This window comes from Malania oleifera, chromosome 2, assembly GCF_029873635.1.
Source record: "Malania oleifera isolate guangnan ecotype guangnan chromosome 2, ASM2987363v1, whole genome shotgun sequence".
NCBI classification, from domain to species: Eukaryota; Viridiplantae; Streptophyta; class Magnoliopsida; order Santalales; family Ximeniaceae; genus Malania; species Malania oleifera.
In genome coordinates this window covers 71,694,815-71,715,983 of record NC_080418.1, presented here as the reverse complement: position 1 = coordinate 71,715,983, position 21,169 = coordinate 71,694,815, and the positions used below count along the sequence as shown (strand labels likewise).

Below are 21,169 nucleotides of genomic sequence, written 5' to 3'. Positions count from 1 at the left end.
CTTTAATACATGCGTGTAGGTATGATTGTGCACTCTTTTATGGTGAACATGAAAATGTGAACGAGTACCCAGAATGTGGTGAACTAAGGTATAGAATTAATCATAAGAAGGGTAAAAAGATTCCCAAAATTTTTTTGCGATATTGTCCACTAATCCCACGGCTGCAATGATTGTATATGTGCAAAAAGACTACTACAGATATAAGATGACATCAAGAGAAACGTCTTCAAGATGGAGACGCCCTTAGCCATCCAGCGGAATCCAAAGCTTGGGCCGAATTTGATAAAATCCATCTGTGGTTTTCTAGTGATCCTCGCAACATCAGACTTGGCTTTGCTTCAGATGGGTTCAATCCTTTCAGTAACATGACCAACCCGTATAGCATGTGGCTAGTTATGATAATGCCATACAATATGCCGCCATGGCGATGTATGAAAGAACCTTTCATTCATATGTCTCTACTGATTCCCGGACCGAGAGCACCTAGTAATGATATTGATGTTTACCTGCATCCATTAATTGACGAGTTGAAAGAATTATGGGAGAAAGGAGTGGAGACATTCGATGTACAAATCGGGACAACATTTCGGATGCATGCTGCAGTATTGTGGACAATTAATGATTTCCCCGTATATAGCAACCTGTCAGGTTGGAGCACAAAAGGTTACTTAGCATGCCCAGTATGTAATAAGGATGCTGGGTCCTTATCCTTGAAGCATGGATGCAAGTTATGCTTTATGTGTCATCACCGTTTTCTACGAAGTGGACATCCTTGGAGGACTCGTGGCGTCATAAGCTTCAATGGAAAACCTAAATGAAGGACGCCACCAAAGATGCTAAGTTAGGAAGAGATATTAAACCAGCTAAGGTTGATCGAAGATGTCAAAATTTGGGAAACCACCGACTAGTAGAAAAAGAAAACACGTTGAGTGGGAGTTGAATTGGACAAAGAGAAGCATCTTCTTCGAATTTCCATATTGGAAAGATCTTCTACTACGCCACAACTTAGATGTTATGCACATTGAAAAGAACATTTGTGAGAATGTTATTGGTACATTGCATGATATAAATGGGAAGACAAAGGACACCGCAAATGCTCACCGAGATATGGAAAACATGGGAATACGACCTGAGCTACACCTGTTTCATGATGGGGAGAAAATTCCGATGCCATCAGCTTGTTACACATTCCCGAAGGATGAGAAGAATAAATTCTTTGACTGGTTGAAATCAGTGAAGTTCCTCGATGGATATGCATCGAACATAGCACAAGAAGGAAGGGAAGATGCTAGGAATGAAAAGCCACGACTGTCACGTACTTCTACAACGAGTTCTACCTGTTTTCCTTCATAGACACTTGACTGAAGATATTCACTCAGTTTTGATTGAGCTGGGAATCTTTTTTCGGCAGTTGTGCTAAAAAAAATTGAGCCTAAACGTACTTGAACGGTTAGAGGATGACATCGTGATCATACTATGCAAGCTGGAGAAAATTTTTCCGCCAGCATTCTTTAATGTGATGGTCCACCTAACTGTCCATTTACCAAGGGAGGCCATAATTGGAGGACCAGTTCAATATCGTTGGATGTATCCTATTGAGAGGTAAAGTATAAAGTTGATGTATAATGGTCATGTGATTTGGGAGTTTGAATTTTTTTTTTCTTCATTGTGTGTACAAGTCTATAATGCTACATAAAATATGCAGAATCTTGTCGACTTTGAAGGGGTACGTGCGCAATAAGGCACGACTGGAAGGTTCAATCATTGAGGCGTACATTAACAGTTAATGTCTTGCATTTTGCTCAATGTATCTACATGATATTGACACAATGTTCACTCGTGATGAGCTAAATGTAGACGTTCATGCTATTAATGTCGAAGGTGAAGAACCCAAGAGCTCTATATTTCAAGAAAATGTTTGCCCTCTCGGTGCACGAGTTTACGATTTCATTGACATGGAGAACCTAGAAAAGGCTCATTTTTATGTCCTCAACAATTGTGATGAAATTGTTCCATATATCAAGTACATTGTTCCAAAATCCTTACTTTGCATTGTATTTACATATGCATAATTATATACTTTCTTGACATTAACATGTACTACTGTTGCATATAGCAAACATAAAACTGAACTCCTGACCCAAAATGAAGGAAATGTTGATGAAAGACATAAGAAGGAGTTTATCAATTGGTTTGGGAGTCATGTAAGTAACAAAAACTGCTTCAGTTAGAAGCAATGTATGGTTTCACCAATGACAATATTTTTCTAAACTCCTGTTTATTTTATAGATGAAAGTCATGTTTTACAATAAGGAACCTTCGGCAAGTAAAAATTGGTACGCGTTGGCATGTGGCCCCGATCAACGAGTTAACCGCTACAGCAGTTGCATTGTTAACGAGTTACGATTTCATACAAAGTCCCTCTAATTGCATAGAAGAACCCAAAATTCTGGGGTTGCGGTGCTAGGCACTGAAGAAGATGAAGATATTGACTACTTTGGTGTGTTGGATGATATTATAGAACTTAGCTATGAAGTAAACAGAGTCGTCCACCTGTTCAAGTGTACCTGGTGGGACATCGGCAATAAAAAGACTGGGATAAACACCGATGCCTACTTCACCAGTGTCAATTTTAGCAAGACCTGGTATCAAAATGACCCTTTCGTGCTTGCGATGCAGGAAAAACAAGTGTTTTACCTTAAAGACACCAAATTGAAGGGTGAATGGCATGTGGCCCAAAATATTCCTCCTCAAAATTTGTACGCAATTGCAGAAGTGGCAGATAGTGAGATGAGTGCCAGTGAGGCTGTATTCCAAGAAGATGAGCCATCTGTCCACATAGCAGCGCAATCTGAAATAGATGTTGTTGAAGAAGGTGCTGATCCTATACCATTGCATAGGTATGGTGCTAGGGCAGAACACATAGGAGCTGCTGACATTACAATTGAACCTTCTGTAAACGTTCACTTCATCGACGATGAGGAAACTGATGGGAAAAATGAAACATTGATCGAGTACTGTAGTGAAGAGGAAGACACTTTAGAAAGTGAGGATGATATGGATATTGAAGACGTATAGGGGGGTAAGCATATTATTTTTGTCACTATGTATCTGACATGTGTAAATAACTTAAGAATTCATGTCTGCTACATCCATATAATATTCGTACTTCATATATGTACTTGTCAATTTTTGTCACTATGTATCTGACATGTGTAAATAACTTAAAAAAAAAAAAAGATTCTGAGATAATAGCAAAATATGAGAGGCTCGAGGATGTTACAGCTATTGCAGGTTCTGGAAATAGTGGGTTACATGAGGTTGGGGGTTTTGATTCGAGCAGGCTCCAATGTCCTGATCCATGCCTCCTTGAATCCTAGAATGTGGTGTGTGGCTTAATTGCAGCTGGTGATCCTAAAATCTGTGTTCATGCTATCAAGGGAGTGAAGGATGGATCCAATATGGAAAAAAAATAGGAGAAATGGGAAGAAGGGTTGTGCATCTAGCCAACAAAATAAAAAAGGGGGTCCTGCCCCCCTACATGCAAAATGAAGACTGGTGTTTGGAATATCAGAGGCCTTAACATGCCTTTGAAACAAAATGGGGTCAAGGACCTCATTAGGAAAAATAATTTGGATTTAATGGGGATTTTAGAAACAAAGCTATCTATGGAAAGTTTGGAAAAAATGATGAATAAGGTGTTCCTCTCATGGAACCAAGTCAATAACTTTGACCTTCATGAGGTTGGAAGAATCTCAATCCTTTGGATCCCACTCAAAGTGAAGCTGCAAGTCCACCATAAAAGTGAGCAAGCCATCCACTGCCTTGTTAAATGCCAGGTAACCTCAAATGAATGTTTACTCAGTTTCATATATGGTTTTAATACAATTGTTGCTAGAAGACCACTTTGGATGGATATTATCCACACTGGATCTGGTATCTCTGGTCCTTGGATGCTAGCTAGGGATTTTAACTGTGTTCTGAATAATGAGGAGAAAAAGAATGAGGTGCAAGTGACAGTATACGGTGTGGAGGATATCAGTGAGTGTTTAACTGTGGCTGGGCTGACTGATCTGAAGTCAACTGGGAGCTTTCTTACATGGTCTAATGGGAGAGTCTGGTGTAATCTTGACAGAGTCATGGTAAATCAGGCCTGGTACTTGAATGGCTGGCTGTCTCAGGTGCACTTCCAATTCCCTGGGAGTCTATCTGACCACTCAGTGTCTCTGGTATCTCTATTTTCTGATTTGGAGGTGGGTAGGCACCCCTTCAAATTCTTTAATATGTGGACAGTACATCCTGAGTTCCTGGAAAAAGTCAAAGAAGTGTGGCAAAGGTCTGATGAGGGGTATAGACAATTCTGTTTTGTTAAGAAGCTTCAAGCCTTGAAGAAACCACTGAGATCTTTAAATGCTCTCCATTTCTCCCATATCTCTGTTCGGAGTGAAAAGGCAAATACTGAGCTGGTGGAAATTCAGAGTAAACTACATGATGACCTGACATGCCCTGATCTGCAAAAGGAATTGTATAGAAAGAAAGATGCTGCAGTAAGGTTAGAAAATGCTAACAGGTTGTTTCTTACATGTTTTATGAGTTCTGGAGGGAGAAGAGTCATAAACTGCCTTGGATAAAATTTGTATGGCTAAATGGAATCACCCCGAAGTATGCTTTCTGTTTGTGGCTGGGTTGGAAAGGAAGACTTCCAACATGTGACAAGGTGTATGGTGATGGGATTGACCCAAGATGCACATTCTGTAATAGGGACATGGAGACATTGGATCATATCATCTTTGGCTGTAAATACTCGGCTGAAGTTTGGGATAATATAAGGAATTGGCTTCGAATTAAAAGTGCCATGACAATAATCAAGGCGGCGGTTAAATGGCTACATAAAGAAACAAAAGGATTTGGAGTGCACTCTGCTAGAAAGAAAATTGGATTGCCGACTACTGTTTATCTCATTTGGCATTCTAGAAATAGGAAAAGATTTGAAAATCATATAATCCCTCCTATAAATCTATGTAAAGTCATACAAAGACATATCTATAGGGTGGTGTTTGATAAATTTGATATGTTCTCAGCTTGAATTTTGTAATGCTTGGCTTATTCACTCTTTGAGTCAGTGAGGGTGGCTTTTTGGATTTGGCCCCCAAGTATGTCTGGGTTTTGATGTATTTCATTTGGTATCTTGGGTATGTGCAGTGTTTCTGTATATATTTAGTTAATCAATATATTTACCCAATTGATCTAAAAAAAAAGAAAAACTTAAAAATTTGTTCTTCTTATATTGAATTGTATAATTATTTGCAAATATGGCACTAGGAGGTCGACATTGGAGACTTCCTTTCAGGCCCACTACTACATCGCATGAGGATGATCCGACATCCTTGAGATTGGCAGAGCCCATCGGTATTGATACGACAGCACCATTGTCTGAGCCATTGGCACCTCGGCTAGATATGGATACCACTTATGCGACTGACACGCAGGGTGAGTTTCTGACCATCATGAGCAGTGTTGGTATGGATACGATTCATTTATTTACATGTCAACTATTGATGATAGTTATTCACGTGTACAATTATAATATTGTTTTTAAATTAACTTTACTTGTTGCATCTACTTCCACGGTCAGGTTAGGTTGTGGTGCAGGAAAGAACATGTCGCTGAAGAAGCACCTGGAGAGAACTAAACAACGGATTCGGATCGACATTCCTCCAGGATACACCGCCCCGCTAAACGATTGGTGCACCCCGTGGACGAGGGAGCTCAGCATTATATGCCGCTAGTATGCTCCAGTCACCGCATTCAGCTGGCCCCAGGTGACTCAGGAGCAATGCGTGGTCCTTTACATGCACATTTTGGTAAGTTACCTAACCCTATATAGCTGTTTTCAATTTCAATGTTTTTTTACTTTTAATATACTAGTCAATTACCAACTATCTAACATTGTAATTGTATTACCTATATATGCAGGAGGATTTTGATATGGACATCCTCGAGGATGACCATGTGAGGAGGGCGGTCGACGTCCAATTGTGTAATAAATTTAAGAGCTATCGCTCAAAAATGCGCTCCCATTTTCAAGCGATGGGAGATGAAGCTGAATCGCGGCCATACAATAAAATATCCCAACGAGATTGGGACGTGGTCTGTCGCCATTTCCGCGACCCGCGCTATAAGGTGATGTGCTTGTATTCTAATCACTAATTTGTCAAAATGATGTCCCTAATATGTTGGCATGACATCTTCCTTGCAGGCTATATGTGAAACAAATGCTATGAACTGCAGCAAACTCCCTACGACGCATTGCGGTGGATCGAGGCTATTTGTAAATCATCGCCAGGTAATTACTATATATAAAATTATCTGACCATTACATGACATAATAGTAATGATGACTTATATGATTATGTAGCGTGATCCTGAGACTGGCACAGAGGAGCCGCTGCCTGATCTGTATTGGAGAACACACCAACGACGATCGGGGGAGTGGTGCGAGGGTGCGCAAGATCGACATGTAAGTGAAGCAAAAGATTTAGTTTATTACTTTATTCAAAACATCAAAGTGGTAGGATTAATTTTCCTTTTTATCATTTTCATGATTGAAATTAGGCACGGATAATCGAGCTGAGGGATGCACCTGTTTCAGAGGGGAGTCCGCACATGACAGATTTTGAGATCACTTCCTAGGTGCTTGGGGAACGAGGGGAGGGGGGGCTGGGTGAAAGGTCTTGGAAGTGGATACATCACCCCAATAGCATCATCATCCATGGGTGCGGTGGCTCGTGCAGAGATGGAACGACAGCGTCGAGAGGTTGAGTGTGATAAGCAGGAGATGGCTCGACAGATGTAGAGGATTGCATCAGAGAACGTGGAACTGAGATCAGACCTTTCCATCGTTCGAGCCCAGATGCAAGCTATGATGGATAGGACCGCACGGTTATAGGAAAGGATGCGCTGATTTGGACAAGATGATGCGGGTGGCTCCTCTGATTGATTATAAGGTATTATGATCAGAAATTGAGTTTCATGTTAAATCATGCTAGTCTAGAATGCCTCCTACATGGCGGATGTAGTTGATGTGTATTGCATGCTGGTAGTTGATATAGGTTCTCGTGTGCCTTCAACTTTTTATAAATGCTCTATTTGAACTGATCAACTCATTATATGCTATGCTCATTTGGCAGCCACTCAGGTGGGACAATTCATGAAGTTGGAAGATGCTTAAGTTTCAATTTGTTGGACGAGGAGAAGATCGGCAGTGTAATCAATGGGGAAGGAGAGAATGAAGTGGAATTGGACTTGGGGGTTCATGGGTATGTCTTCAATTGTGACATGTTTGAACTCAGCTTATGTAAAAACGTCTGCTTTTGTCAACTCATGATATGCTATGGTCATTTGGTAGCCACTCAGGTGGGACGATTCATGAAGTTTGAAGAAGCATTGGAAACATCTTCAAGACATGGTGGGATGACAATTGTAGGGGCAGTTCGTGTCCCTCAGTTGCCAAAATTATAAGAAAATGTGTGCAACTTCTTCTTTTTGGGGGGGGGGGGGGGGGGGGAGGGGCAGTCGGGGGTTAAACTAACTGAGCACAGCCTGCATGGCTTCTGTATAGTTGCTGGATTTTGTTCTGTGTGTTGGACAACTTGAATCTTTAGAAGTAATAGTCGAGGTAGTAGTGGTGATAAACAGTAAAATCTTAGTTATAGTCAGTTGTTTTGGAAAAACAAAATATAATTAACATTTTACTGCTTATCACCACTACTACCTTGACTATTACTTCTAAAGATTCAAGTTGTCCAACACACGGAACAAAATCTAGAAACTATACAGAAGCCCATGCAGTCTGTGCTCAGTTAGTTTAACCTTCGACCCCCCCCCCCCCAAAAAAAGAAGAAGTTGCACACATTTTCTTGTAATTTTGGCAACTGAGGGATAGGAACTGCCCCTGTAGTTGTCATCCCACCATGTCTTGAAGATGTTTCCGATGCTTCTTCAAACTTCATGAATCGTCCCACCTGAGTGATTGCCAAATTAATGACCATAGCATATCATGAGTTGACAAAAAAAGACATTTTTACATAAGCTGAGTTCAAACCTGTCACATTTTCAGAAATACCCATTAACCCACAAGTCCAATTCCACTTCATTCTCTCCTTCCCCATTGATTACAGTGTCTTATCTTATCCTCGTCCAACCAATGGAAACTTAAGCATTATTCTTTGCAATTTAATTATATTCTGAATTTAAGATATGGTTGGCATGTATTATTGTCGTGAATATGCTAGATGGTTGCATGCTAGTCTAGAATGCCTCCTGCATGGCGGATGTAGTTGATGTGTATTGCATGCTGGTAGTGGATATAGGTTCTTGTGTGCCTTGAACTTGTTATAAATGCTTTATTTGAACCTATCAAGTGCAGGTTTTATGGCAAAATGTCCAATTTACAGATGACATGCTGTTGAAATTGCGTTAAAATTTGACCAAACAAAAAGAAAAGATAGGTTTAGTTGTTTAATGTTAAAATATTTTTGAAAGGATGAGTGAATCTTTAGAATGATAATAAATAAGGCAACGTAGACTTAGTTAATTTAGAACGGACATTCATTAGATATTACAATCCATATTGCCATGTGTCGCTACTAGCTAGAGGAGAAAGTAATGACCTTCAAATGACTAAAGACTCACCAAGGACATCACCCTCAATCTCTTATTTTGCCACATCATTTTCAGCTTATAGTTGTTGCTTTTGGTCCTCAAGAATTGCAGTTTTTTCTTCACAGACATCCTCTTGATCCTCAGCAAGGCTAACTCTGCCTTCAGCCTTCTTTGGACACTCATTGGACTCGTGGCCAATATCAAAGCATCTATAGCATTTCAGGTTTACTTGGGGCTGTTTTACCACTATTATCACTGGTTGGTTGGTTAGCACGCACAAGGGCTGCTGTCCTAGTTGGTGCACCACTCTTGTGTTATTCAAAATGGAACAATGGTCTCATCAACATATAGGTGAACAAGTTCTGTCCTCTAAGGTAGGGCCTGATTTGTGCCTTCCACAGAGATAACTTTCATGGTTTAATTTGACAGCAATGAAGTTTGTGGGGGAGGAAAGAGAGACATTAGAGTTTGTGGTGAGGGAATAATTTGTTCAGGATTTTTAGCCATGGGAGAAAAGTTTTATGAGCTTTGGATTGAAAGACCTGGAACGATGGACAGTCCTAGCTATCTTTGATACCATGACAAAAATAGAGAAAATAAAATCACATTGAGAGGAATTGTAGCATATCTTAGTATTTAACTAAAAATTATTCTGGAGGATTCTGGCTGTAAAGTGTAATAGAATTGAACGTATTCTATTTTAAAAATCCAATATGGTTACTTGGCATGAATAGAAGTGTAAGTGAATCTAATATGTTCTTTTTTTAATCAATTGTTTGTATTTAAATGAAAAATTATAAACAAAGGGCAATAACAGTACTTCTTTCCAAATGCTTATAGATTCTCACCAAATCTGACAACCACTTTTTGTACAAAATGTCTTTTTATTTTTATTTTTTGAATTGTGAAACTGGTTAATCCTATTTCTTTGTATATTTTTCCAAGCATAATATTTAAACTAAAAATAGAACTACAAAAATGTGATTTACAAATCCCTTTACTAGGCACTGCCTCTATGCAATTCTAAAAGAAGCAATTTAGAATTTTTTCTTAAAACATATAATAATCTAGTTTACAATGAGCTGAAGAAGGATACATATTTGAGGCAAACAAGTGATTCAAGTAAAGGATCAGAGCAAAACAAACAATAATTATTAATTAGTTCAGCTGTTCAAAATTTTATTTATTTATTATTATGAATCAGAAACTGTATTGATGCTGCCTAAAATAAAATAAATAAGGCCCATCTCTTTGGGGAGAGATCCATTAATTATTAAGGAGATGGAAGGGCAAACACAATATGTGGGTCTCCCCATCCCAATAATCCCACTGATGTGATTTATTTTTTATGCCTGTATATATGGTAGGCAGTGATTTAATTTCAAAAACCGTATACTAATTTTTTTAACTTTCTTACTTTGTAGGGTTTGCAACTGTGACAACCTTAGGATGATGTCATGCAGCTCGAATGCAGCTTTCCACCTTTTTTTTATCTGAACAAATGAAATGTATTTAAATTTGAATTTTAATAATGTATTTCTATTTAAATTTGAATTTGTATAATATATTTGTATTTGAATTTGAATTTGAACTTTTATAATAAATGTATTTAAATTTGAATTAGAATTATGAATAATTTAAGAATTTTATTGCAATTATGGTTTAATTTAATGCAAATGTAATTTAATTACAGATTTTTACAAGAATTAATCATTGGAAAAAAAATTAATATTACTATTAATTGTGCAATTTAAGTATTAGTGACGATTTAAAAATTGTCACTAATACGCTTTAGTGATGGTTTAAAACCGTCACTAATTCCAACGAGACAATTCTGCAGAGCAATAATGACGGTTCTCCAATCGTCACTACTAATACAACAATAGTGACGGGCCTAACAATCGTCACTAATAATAAAGCAATAGTGACGATTTTAAAATCATCACTAATAGAGAATTAGTGATGAATTCATAAGCGTCACTAATAATAGAGCAATAGTGACGATTTATCACCGTCACTAATAATAGAGCAATGGTGATGATTTTTAAACCGTCACTAATATTATGGCTTTAGTGAAGATTTTTGTCCATCTGGTATAAAATCTATAGTGACCGGCCTAGGTCTTTAGTGATGGTGTTATTCCATCACTAATACTCCATTATTAATGACTAATACGCTTTTATTAGTGACGGTTTGAAAAATTCGTCACTAATAAGTATTAGTAATGGTAGGTATAGCGACAAATGGAAAACCGTCACTAATACTCACAAACCCGTCACTAATACTATTAGTGACATTTTTTTGAGTATTAGTGACGGTTTAAAACCATCACTAATAACCTTATTTTTTGTAGTGTGAGTGAGTCCCCTCCACCCATTAGTGGTATGAGAGTGTCTAGGTTCGTTGAAATTCGTCAGACAGAGGCGAACAGAGAGAAATTCAAATTTTCTCCCATATTTGAAGTTGCTCAAAATCCAAAATTGAGCATACCATTGTGAAATTCGCTTCGAGACGATTCCAATGGTGAAAACTGTGCTTTAAACGGAGTCAGAGAGCCCCCGCATGCGCCATCACGCGCTGAGAGATGAAACAACGTATGCCACATGCATCGCATAAGCCGGAAAGAACACTGACCGCTGGCGTCACGAACTCCACATGCCCACACACGTCTTCCTTGCCTAGCTGGTAAGATCCAACTCGGACACCCGATCCGAGACCCGGCCCAGAAACATGGAAATCAGCCCCGCGAATACAACCTGACCTGGCTAACCGACTCGCCTCCCGTCGCCAACACACGGCACATGTAGATACTGCCGCGTGGCTATAACGATAAATCTTAACGCTGTTATCTCCGTTAAGTCAAATCGTTGGTTCAAAATTTTTGCCTGATTTAGTGACTTTTGGACCGGTTCTTTGCAACCAAAAACTAGTTCTTAAGGTTTTTTATCCTTCTAAACACATTGGTGGCATCATATTTGCTAAAATCAATCCTCATCTCTCTGTTTTTTATATATTAAATTCAATGGCGAACGGTGCTACCCAAGCGGTCATTCAAAAGTTGACTCAGGAGAATTATAATGACTGGTCTATTCAAATGGGAGCCCTTCTAGGTGCTCAGGATGTCATGGACATCGTTGAAGATGGGTAAAGAGAAAGCCCATCAAAAGAAGTCGAAGTAGCAATGTCCGATGCTGAAAGAACGACCTTGCGAGCCAATCAAAAGAAGGATTGCAAGGAGAAGTTCATAATCTACCATGGCCTTGATGAGGCCGCGTTTGAAATCATTGCCTCTGCCAAGGCATCCAAAGAAGTTTGGGACTCTCTCCATCGAACACAGAAAGGTGTAGACAAAGTGAAGAAGATTCGTCTTCAAACATTGCGAGGTGATTTCGAATCTTTAAAAATGAAATCTACTGAATCTATTGCTGACTACTATACACGAGTTATGGTAGTATCAAATTAATTGAGAAGAAATGGAGAGACTCTCAATGATGGGAGAATTTGTGAGAAATTTTGCGATCTCTGGATCCAAAATATGATTATATAGCTATAACCATGGATGAAACAAAAGATTTGGAAACCATGTCTGTAGAAGAACTTGTGGGCTCACTTCAAGCCCATGACCAGAAAGTCAGTAGAAGGAGTGATGATAAAACACTAGAGGAAGCCCTCCAAACGAAGTTGTCCCTTAATATAGATAGATACGATAAAAGGGGGACGTCACAGCGAGGAAGAGGATGAGGCTGAGGATCTTGTGGAAGAAATTATGAAAATTTTGACTTTAGAGAAGGCGGCAGAGGCAGAAAAGGTCCCACTAGAGATGGATGCAATCAACAGAACTATATCCCACGAGTCAGAGGAAAAGGAAGAAGAGGGGGATACAATAACCATCCGAACGTCAACAAAAGAAACGTTCAGTGTTACAACAGCCACAAGTATAGACACTATAGTAATGAATGCAGAGATAATCCCCAAAATCACGAAGTAAATGAAAATGCCAACTTTACAGAAAAGGACAAAGTCGAAGGAGAATCGTTGATGTTGATGGCACACAGTTCAACCCACTAGAACCAAAATGTTTGGTACCTTGACTCTGGAGCAAGCAATCACATGATTAGAAGAAAAATTCTATTTAATGAACTTGATGAGAAAGTTCAGGGAGAGATATCATTTGTTGATCTCTCTAAAGTCCCAATTCGAGGAAGGGGAAATGTCCTAATCAAAGGGAAGGATGGAGACCACACTTTTATCTCCAATGTGTACTATGTGCCAGCTATGAAAACTAGTATACTTAGTCTTAGACAACTTGTGGAGAAAGGCTACCGAATTAGCCTTAAAGATAAGCAGATGGTGATAACAGATGCTCGAGGTAAGCTTGTTACTTGAGTACAAATGGCAAAGAACCGAATGTTTCCACTCGCCATTCAACATGATACGCCAAGGTGTTTGAGTGTTATCATCAAAGACAAAGACTAGCTATGGCATCCAAGGTATGGACTTCTGAATTTTGAAAGTTTGAAACAGTTGGCAAGCAAGAAAATGGTGAAAGGCTTACCCAACATCCACCACCCCAATGTGATATGTGAAAGTTGTGTTCTGAGCAAAAAACATAGAAACAACTTTGGAAAGCAAGCCGACTGAAGATCTACAATGCCGCTCCAACTAGTACACACAGACGTGTGTGGTCCATTGAGACAAGTTTCAAATGGACAAAATCGATACTTCTGCACCTTCATCAACGAATACAGTAGGAAGACTTGGGTCTATTTTTTAAAAAGAAAGTCAGAGGTGCTCGACAAGTTCAAAGAGTTCAAAGCTCCTATGGGGAAATAGAGTGGCTATCGCATCAAGTCACTCTGATCAGGCCAAGGAAGAGAGTACAAGGATGAAGATTTCCTGGAATTCCTTAAGCAACAAGGGATTCAAAAACAGTTCACACCAATCTACACTCCCCAGTTGAATGGTGTATCTGAAAAGAAGAACGCACAATCCTTAACATGGCCAAGAGCATGTTAAAGGATAAAAATGTGCCCAAGAGTTTTTGGCCAGAAGGAGTGTCATGTGTAGTCTATCTACTCAACCGGTGTCTTACTAAGAGTCTTGATACAAAGACACCACATGAAGCCTGAAGTACTCACAAGCCCAGTGTGAGTCATCTTAGAGTGTTTAGCTCCATAGCCTACGCCAAGATCCTCGAAGCAAGAAGGAAAAAACTAGAAGATAAATGAGCGAAGTGTATTCTTGTTGGATACGATGACAACACCATGGAATATTGACTATACAATCCCATCAACAAGAAAGTTATTCATAGTAGGGATGCCATTCTTGAAGAAAATGAATCCTGAAAGTGGGACCAGGATGAATCTTCCAAAGATGTGGAATTGACACTTAAAGGAGAAGAACCCACACAAACAAGAGAAGTGACTATCGAGTCACAAGTTCCTGAGCTGCAGACACCTCCACATGGTTCACCAAAGAGGAATGAATTTCCAGCACCAATTGAGCGTGAAATCTCGGACATGAGGCTTAGAGAAGCTCGTAATCTAGCAGATCTATATGAAACTACAGAACCTAAAGAAGAATATGTTACTCTATACTGTTTGTTGTTGACCAGTGACTCGATTAGCTTTGAGGAAGCTAATGACGAAGAAAAATGGAGAAAAGTAATGGATGAGGAGATTCAATCCATCAAGAATAACAAGACTTGGGAGTTAACAAATCTCCCGAAGGGCCGTAAAACTATTGGTGTAAAATGGGTTTACAAGACCAAAAAGAATGCTCAGGGAGAAGTTCAGAGATACAAAGAAAAACTTGTTGCCAAAGGCTACAAACAAAAAGAAGGGATTGATTATGGAGAAATATTTGCCCCGGTTACCAGGCTTGAAACCATCAGATTACTAATTTCATTATCAATACAAAATGGATGGAAGATTTACCAAGTGGACATGAAATCAGCATTTCCGAATGATTTTCTAGAAGAAGATATCTTTATCGATCAACCACCTAAATATATGAAGAAGGGAAAAGAAGATAGAGTGTACAAACTGAACAAAGCACTCTATGGCTTCAAGTAGGCACCTCGTGCGTGGAACATAAGGATCGATGATTACTTCCAGAAGAATGGATTTGAGAAGTGTCCCAACAAGCATACGCTATACATGAAGATGGAGACAAATGAAAGTATGCTGATTGCCTGCCTATATGTTGATGATCTGATCTTCACCGGCAACAATCTAAAGATGTTTGCTGCTTTCAAGAGTAGGATGGTCAAAGAATTCGAAATGACATATATTAGCCATATGGCTCATTTTCTTGGCATAGAAGTTGTGCAAAGAGAGAAGGGAATCTTCATCTCCCAGAGCTACTATGCAAAAGAAGTACTGAAGAAGTTTGAGATGGACAATTGCAACCCTGTGACAACTCCAGTTGAAATAGGATTGGAATTAAGAAAGAAAGAGCAAAGAGATATCGACCTCATATATTTCAAGAGTCTAGTTGGAAGCTTGAGATATTTGACATGCACTGGACCAGACATACTCTATGGAGTTGGACTTGTCAACAGGTACATGGAGACTCCTGACCAGTCCCACTTGAATGTAGCAAAGAGAATACTTCTCTATGTCAAAGGTACCATCACTTATGGTATGTTCTATTTATCAATAGGTGATTGCAAACTTATCAGCTATTCAAATAGTGATTGGGGAAGAGATCTTGATGAAAGAAAAAGCACGACGAGATTTACATTTTTCATGGGAGATACATTGTTTATATGGTCATCGAAGAAGCAACCCATCGTAACGTTGTCATTATGTGAAGTTGAGTGTGTTGCTGTCAGCTCAGTTGTTTTTCATGATGTATGGATTAGGAATGTACTGAAGTATCTGTGATTTCTTCAAGATAACCCCATAGAAGTCTACATCGACAACCGATCAGCGATTGCACTTGCGAAAAATCCAGTTTACTATGAAAGAAGCAAACATATTGATACTCGGTATCATTTTATCAGGGGCATGTCAAGAATAAAGAAGCGAAGTTGATTTCTTGCAGAACGTATGATCAGATTGCTAACATTTTCACGAAACCACTCAGGTATGATATTTTTGCAAGACTGAAGACAATGCTTGGAATGACAAAACCAAGAGAGTCAAATTTAAGGGGGGATGTTGAAAATTAAACTTGAATAGTGGGACGGTGGCTGCAAAATTTGACGGCAGCAACTTCATCAATCGGCAGCCCGCCTATGTTGAAATTGGGCAAGATTCGGCCACCAACCTCACCAACCAGCCCAAAATTTGTGATTTTAATCTTCACTTGTTCTGCTATAAATAGATGTGTGTGTGTAATGTAAAGTGTCGTGAAGTGAGGGTGAATAACCCGTGAACGAGAGTTTTGAGATTTTTCCTCTGTAATATATATTTTTTAGATTGAAATCAATTGTGTGCAATTCCTCACTAGATTTCAATCACAACCAGTAATTGAGTGAGTCCCCTCCACCCATCAATTATCACTAATACAAAAATTAAATTTATAAATTTACGAAATGTTCTAAAATACTAATGACTTTATATTTATGAAGGGTTTTCAAAATATTAATCATTTTTATAGACATTTGTTAATTCAATCACCATTAATTAATTATTAATATCAATTAAAAAACTAATAGAAATTCAAATAAAAAAAAGAATTCAATTTTTAGTGATTAATAAAATTATAAATTTAGTAATTAATAGAGATTGTAAAATTATTAATTCAATTGTCATAGCTATAAAGAAGGTTTTAACTTTGGTTCTAAATTATTGAATGAATTTCATGCAAATTTTGACTTTGTAATATTCTTATATTATAATTAAATTTATTCAATACTTGAAACATAAAAGAGATGATGTAGCTAGCTTCAATACAGATTTTGTTATTTTTTTTTAAAAGTACTTTAATAATAATATCCAATGACACTTGGTAGCATCAACATATACGAAATAAAATCATTAAATTCAAAAATTATTAGTGGTTAGAGAAGTAATATTTCAATTATAAATTTATGAGGAAGTTTCAAAATACTATCATCATTTTATTTATAGGGGTTTCAAAATATTAATTGTTTTATTTAATATATACTAAATTAATTCATTTATTAATGTGATTATAAAAATTATTAATTCAATCATTATCACAATTCAATTACCAAATTCAAAATTTACATTAAAATTTTAACTTATAAAAAATTTAAATTTTTAGTGGTTACTAAAATTTTTAATTCGATTAATAATAGAAAATGTTGTATCCATATAAACTCATTAATACTTTTACAATTAGAAAACATTCACAACATTAAATTCTCATGAAAAAAAAGAAAAATTAATAATATCAAATGGCATATGATAGCATCTGTAAATGAAGAAGTAAATTAATAAAAAAATTAATTATTATTGTTGGTTTCAAAATATTAATTTAACAAGTCATTATAAGTTACAAAAATTAAATTACAAATTTATAGGGGGGGTTTCAAAATAGTAATCATTTTATTTATGGGAGTTTTCAAAATATTAATACTTTATTTATTGTTTCAAATGTTAAATTTACCATTAATGGCGACTATAGAAATTATTAATTCAATTATGAATAATGGTTGAAAATTATTTTGTGAAGACACCATTTTCTTCTTACGTGAAATTTAAAACATTTTGATGTATTTGTAAGTTGTTTGACGACAAATTTTTATTTTATTTTGAATATTTTATATTTATGTAATTTCAGATAATCATATGAACTATCTACCATGTTATGCTTAATGTTTTTTACATATGCAAAAAAATAAAAAACATCAAATTATACACACGTGACAATAATATCATCAAAATTGTCTAAATATTAGCATATGATACTTTGAATTATAATTTATGTTGGAATCGGTGTATTCCCAAGAGGGGGGTAAATTTGGTATTTTAAAATTTATTCCTAGGTTCAATTTAAATCCACATTCAGTATAACTCAACCTAGGGTCTGTCTAAATGAATACTAATTACCCAACAAGAATTTAACTGTGTAAAAAATCAAAGCAAGTATGGTAGACTCAGTTTTTCCCAATCATTCAAAATAATAAAACATAAACATTCAAGTGTAGAAATTTAAATTACGAAAATTAAAATTGAGCAAAGGAAATGTTATCGGGGTTCGGTCAATACTGCTTACGTTTCCACCTTAAGCCGCAGCTCAAGGATTCCACTAATTGCTCACTTAACGGGTGGAGCGACACCGATTACAATACCTTACAGGATGGTGTATCTAGTTCTCCTAATTGGGTCTAAACTAGTCCGGGACTTTCTTAATCGAGTTTAAGTCTATCTGGTACTCTCCTAACTGAATCTGAGCAATTCATAACTTTTCATAGGGCTAGTCTCCCTCTTTCGACCACACATCAAGAATACAATAGATAATCAAATATTTGTGTACAATAAAGATGCTCCTTACACTAAGTAGATATGTACTACAATAAGCACAATGTAATTAATGCACTCACAAATGATAAGAAATGAAGCTCAATATGAGTATGGGTATTTTCTCAAATATAATCTTTGAATGAAATATATATATATATATATATATATATATATATATATATATATATATGATGAGTGCTCAAAGATTTGAACCTTAATAAAAGTTTTCTCCAAAAATATTTTCAATCAAGACATAGGAGAACCTAGAATTTAGCTTCAAAACAATTCACGCCCAAATGAATATTTATAATCTTTGAAGAAGAGTGAGATATGAAAAATACATGCTATCTCAAAGATCTTGAAATTCCAAAAGCTTTCTTCTAAAAATGATGCTAAAAAATATAGTATAAGAAAGCTAGGGCTTGCTCAAATAGGTTTTTACAATAAACAGAAATAAACTTTTGGAATCTTGCAATGGATGTATAAAGATATCCAAACTATAAACAATTTCTCCACAAATAAATATTTATCAAAGAGATGTGGAAGAAATGCAAACTTTACTCTCAAAATGCTTTTGTAAAATACAAACAAATGCCCAAATGATAGGTTTCTTAAACAATCCTCAAGAACAATGAATTTGTTAATGAGGAGAGTAAAAGAAAATAAATCAAAGCTCTCTTTTAAGGATGATCTTTCAAAAGAAAATGAAAAAAGAGAGTAAAATTATGCTTAAAAGTAAAAGAGAAATTTTTTTCTAATTATATTGCTAATCTCTACTTAATCTAGACAAATGAAGGGGTATACATAGAGTTCCTTTAAAATATAACCATTAGGGACATAGGAGGAATTTTTGAAAAAGTTTAATAAAGTTTGACTAAAATTAACCTCGATTTACCGCAGTAAAAACTTGACAACCTGAGAGGTTCGGTCGACCAACCTGTGAAAACTTTGATTTTTCACTAACAGCTCGATTGACTAGAGAAGCATGATGGTTGATCATCTCTAGGCGACTCTGAATCCTTCGTGGATTCAGTCGACCAAGGTAAAATGCCGGTTGACCATCTATGATGTAACGACCTGAAATTTCATACTCTTTTTTTTTTCAAATATATATAAAATATACTGATAATCATTTTACTTTGATACCCCTGAAATCACCTATGCAACAAAAGGCATAAAGTTATACATCCATAATTACAATACTAGAATCCAGTATTAACCCAAAGCATACATACATAATTATACATCATCCTAGCACCTTCTACCCAACACTCCTGAATACTACTCAAAAATACAATCCCTTGATAACACTTACCCTTCAAACAGGGTAGTGTAGACAACCTCTCTACCTACGAGCCTAATTCGCTCGTCTAGTTGGATCACCTGAAAATTGTTAATTTACTCGGATGAGACAAAGTTCAGTAAGAAGAAATATGCTATTACTAGTGTGTGACAACTAAGTCTACATAAATAATTTACTGATAAATAACTAAACTGAGATATTATGTAAATAGTGTGCAATTCACACCTACGTGGCTTAAAATAAAATTGTATTATCTAAGTTTCCTATTTATCCATACTTATAAGAATATAATATATATGTTGTTCTCCGGTAAATCTGTATATATATATAAATAACTGATAAATATCCTTGAAAATTTGTATGTCATGATTTAACCCCTCATAATAGGGTTGTGCGGCCCACTTAACTCTGGTTAGCCTACCAAGATAAGTCACCTGAATACTCTATCAATTCTTAGTCTGACCATACTGCAATCCCTTCAAAGGAACGATACTGGCATCTACCTCATTAAACCGGCCTCCTCAACCCAGATATCTGGGGAACCTACAACCCCTCCATAGGCACGGTTGATGGAATTCACACACTATCTGAGATATGTGGTTGCACTCTGATTTGAAATAGCAATGGTACTGTGCTTTGCTGACTGAATATGTCTAAAATAATTCATCAGAGATCTGATACTGTATACTACTAATATATAATTATCTTGTTCTTTCATCATGATTCCAAAATAACCATAACACTATAAATTTGATCTGAAATGCTGAAGTATCTAATTAAAATAACTATAATATCTTATTGAATAATCTGTAATATCTAACCGAATAATTTGTAATGTTTGAGTGTTATGGTTTTGGAAATCATGACATTCTGTAAATATTATAAAATATATGGCTGTATAATATCTGTAAAATATCTGTCCGATAAATATCTTTCTACAAAATATATTTGTCTGTATAATATCTGTTTGTAAAATATATTTGTCTACACATACATTGTAATTCATAATTTTGTAAAATCTAGTAAAACATGTTTCTATGCAAAAACACTATAAATCATGATATTCTGAAAAATTGTATAAACTATGTATTAAACAAATATCTACTCTGGCCACACAATTAATAAAATTCACGTTCTGAAATCCATAAAGCTATATAATTATTATTTCATACCCTGTTAAACAAATACCGCATTTTATTGATAAAAATTCCTAAATCTCGTAACATAACATATTTCCCTTACTTGGAAAACTGAGCTCGTCTACTAACGTTCTGACTTATGCCCCTGACATTCATAATTCCATAATCCTGAAAATATCATATATATATATATATATATATATATATATATATATATATATATTTTAAATAACTGAATTCCCCAGAATAAATTTCCATACTCATATTTCCTAAATTATAAACTATTCATTATCTTACCTGGGTTCCTGCGAACACCCACAAAGTTCCCTAACCTGCCTGTAGTAAAAACCCTAAAACCTTGAATTCAATAACCCTAGTTCAAACAATTTAATCTCAAATAAAATAGTATTTTAAAATTCCCTATGCCCAAAATTTCAAATAAATAATTAAACTCCCAAAATAACCAATTTTGTTATTTCTCTAAATCCCACTCTCGCTTTGGTATGGTGTTTAGGACTCCCAAACTGAAAATTTGCTCTAGAAATGACAACGATTGAGACTAGGATCCTGTGGTGGTGCTCGATCGTCGATTTGGCTGAAGATCGAAGGAGAAATTGAGTAAAAAG

At 36.4% G+C, this 21,169-nt stretch overlaps 1 protein-coding gene across 1 annotated transcript; it reads left to right on the top strand.

Moving 5' to 3' along the window:
• The first annotated feature begins 3,548 nt into the window (after window positions 1-3,548).
• On the top strand, window positions 3,549-4,631 carry LOC131148242 (uncharacterized). Its single transcript, XM_058097968.1, has one exon. It carries the CDS (start codon window positions 3,549-3,551, stop codon window positions 4,629-4,631), a length of 1,083 nt encoding a protein of 360 aa, XP_057953951.1.
• The last annotated feature ends 16,538 nt before the right edge of the window (window positions 4,632-21,169 follow it).